The sequence below is a fragment of the Mandrillus leucophaeus genome, unplaced genomic scaffold, assembly GCF_000951045.1.
Source record: "Mandrillus leucophaeus isolate KB7577 unplaced genomic scaffold, Mleu.le_1.0 Scaffold828, whole genome shotgun sequence".
Classification (NCBI taxonomy): domain Eukaryota; kingdom Metazoa; phylum Chordata; class Mammalia; order Primates; family Cercopithecidae; genus Mandrillus; species Mandrillus leucophaeus.
The window spans coordinates 105154-106160 of NW_012109008.1; the positions used below are offsets into that span (position 1 = coordinate 105154).

The following is a 1007-nucleotide window of genomic DNA, read 5'->3' on the forward strand; positions in this document are numbered from 1 at the left end:
AAAAAAAAAAAAAAGAAAAAAAGAAAAGAGGTGGTCCCCAACATTTGTCTGTGTTGATTTTTGTAGGCTTTTATATATTTGAGTTCCAAGGCTTTTGAGGAGCTGAATTTACAGATAAGACCATTACCTGTGTATTACTAATCTCTCTACCATCATGATCCATATTATTTCGCACGGTTTTTTTGGTTTGTTTTTTGAGATGAAGTCTTGCTATGTTGCTCTGTCTGATCTCAAACTCCTAGGCTCAAGCAGCCTTCTGACCTCAGCCTCCCAAGTAGCTAGGATTAGATGTGGGCCACAGTGCCCAGCTTGACTTATATTATTTTAAATGGTGCCAAATTTAAAGTCAAAACTCATTTTAGTGTAAGTAATGTTAATATTTTCCTGAAGATTTCTATCCCTGGATTCTCATACCATAGTTCATACTCCCCTTGCCTTGCAGTAAGTCCTGGTTTATACAGTAAAACCATGACTCCTATATACGACCCCATCAATGGAACACCAGTGTCATCCACCATGACTTGGTTCAGTGACAGCCCTTTGACGGAACAAAACTGCAGTATCCTCGCATTCAGCCAACCCCCCCAGTCTCCGGAAGCACTTGCGGATATGTACCAGCCTCGGTCTCTGGTTGATAAAGCCAAGCTCAATGCAGGGTAAGGACACAGCTCCATTTAGTTCTCCCTGAGCTAGTGCCGACACAGTAAGAGATGAGGTGTCATGTTTCATTTTCAAGTTGGTAGGCCTAGGGATTGTACTTTATTTGCAAAAGTTAGTGCTGATTTTAGCAACAAAGGGGGAAAATTCAGCCTTTGGTCATTTCAGTATACTTAAAGTGTGCCTAAATTTACATGTTTGGGTAACTCAGTAGATTTACTCTCTGTGAATACTAATTCTTTGCCACTACAGATATGCAAAGTATATTTTATGGGATGTAGGGTAGTTAATAAGTGTGTTGGTCCCCATGGGCCAGTGGGGGAGATCCAAGGTGACCCACAAGGCTTACA

The 1007-nt window shown here is 41.0% G+C and overlaps 1 protein-coding gene across 1 annotated transcript in view; it reads left to right on the top strand.

Moving 5' to 3' along the window:
- Positions 1 to 1007, top strand: part of FERMT1 (fermitin family member 1) — a 62708-nt gene that overhangs the window by 21727 nt on the left and 39974 nt on the right. The window contains exon 5 of the mRNA XM_011968064.1: positions 443 to 656. Coding sequence (XP_011823454.1) covers positions 443 to 656 — 214 coding nt within the window. The remainder of the gene's footprint in view (positions 1 to 442; positions 657 to 1007) is intronic.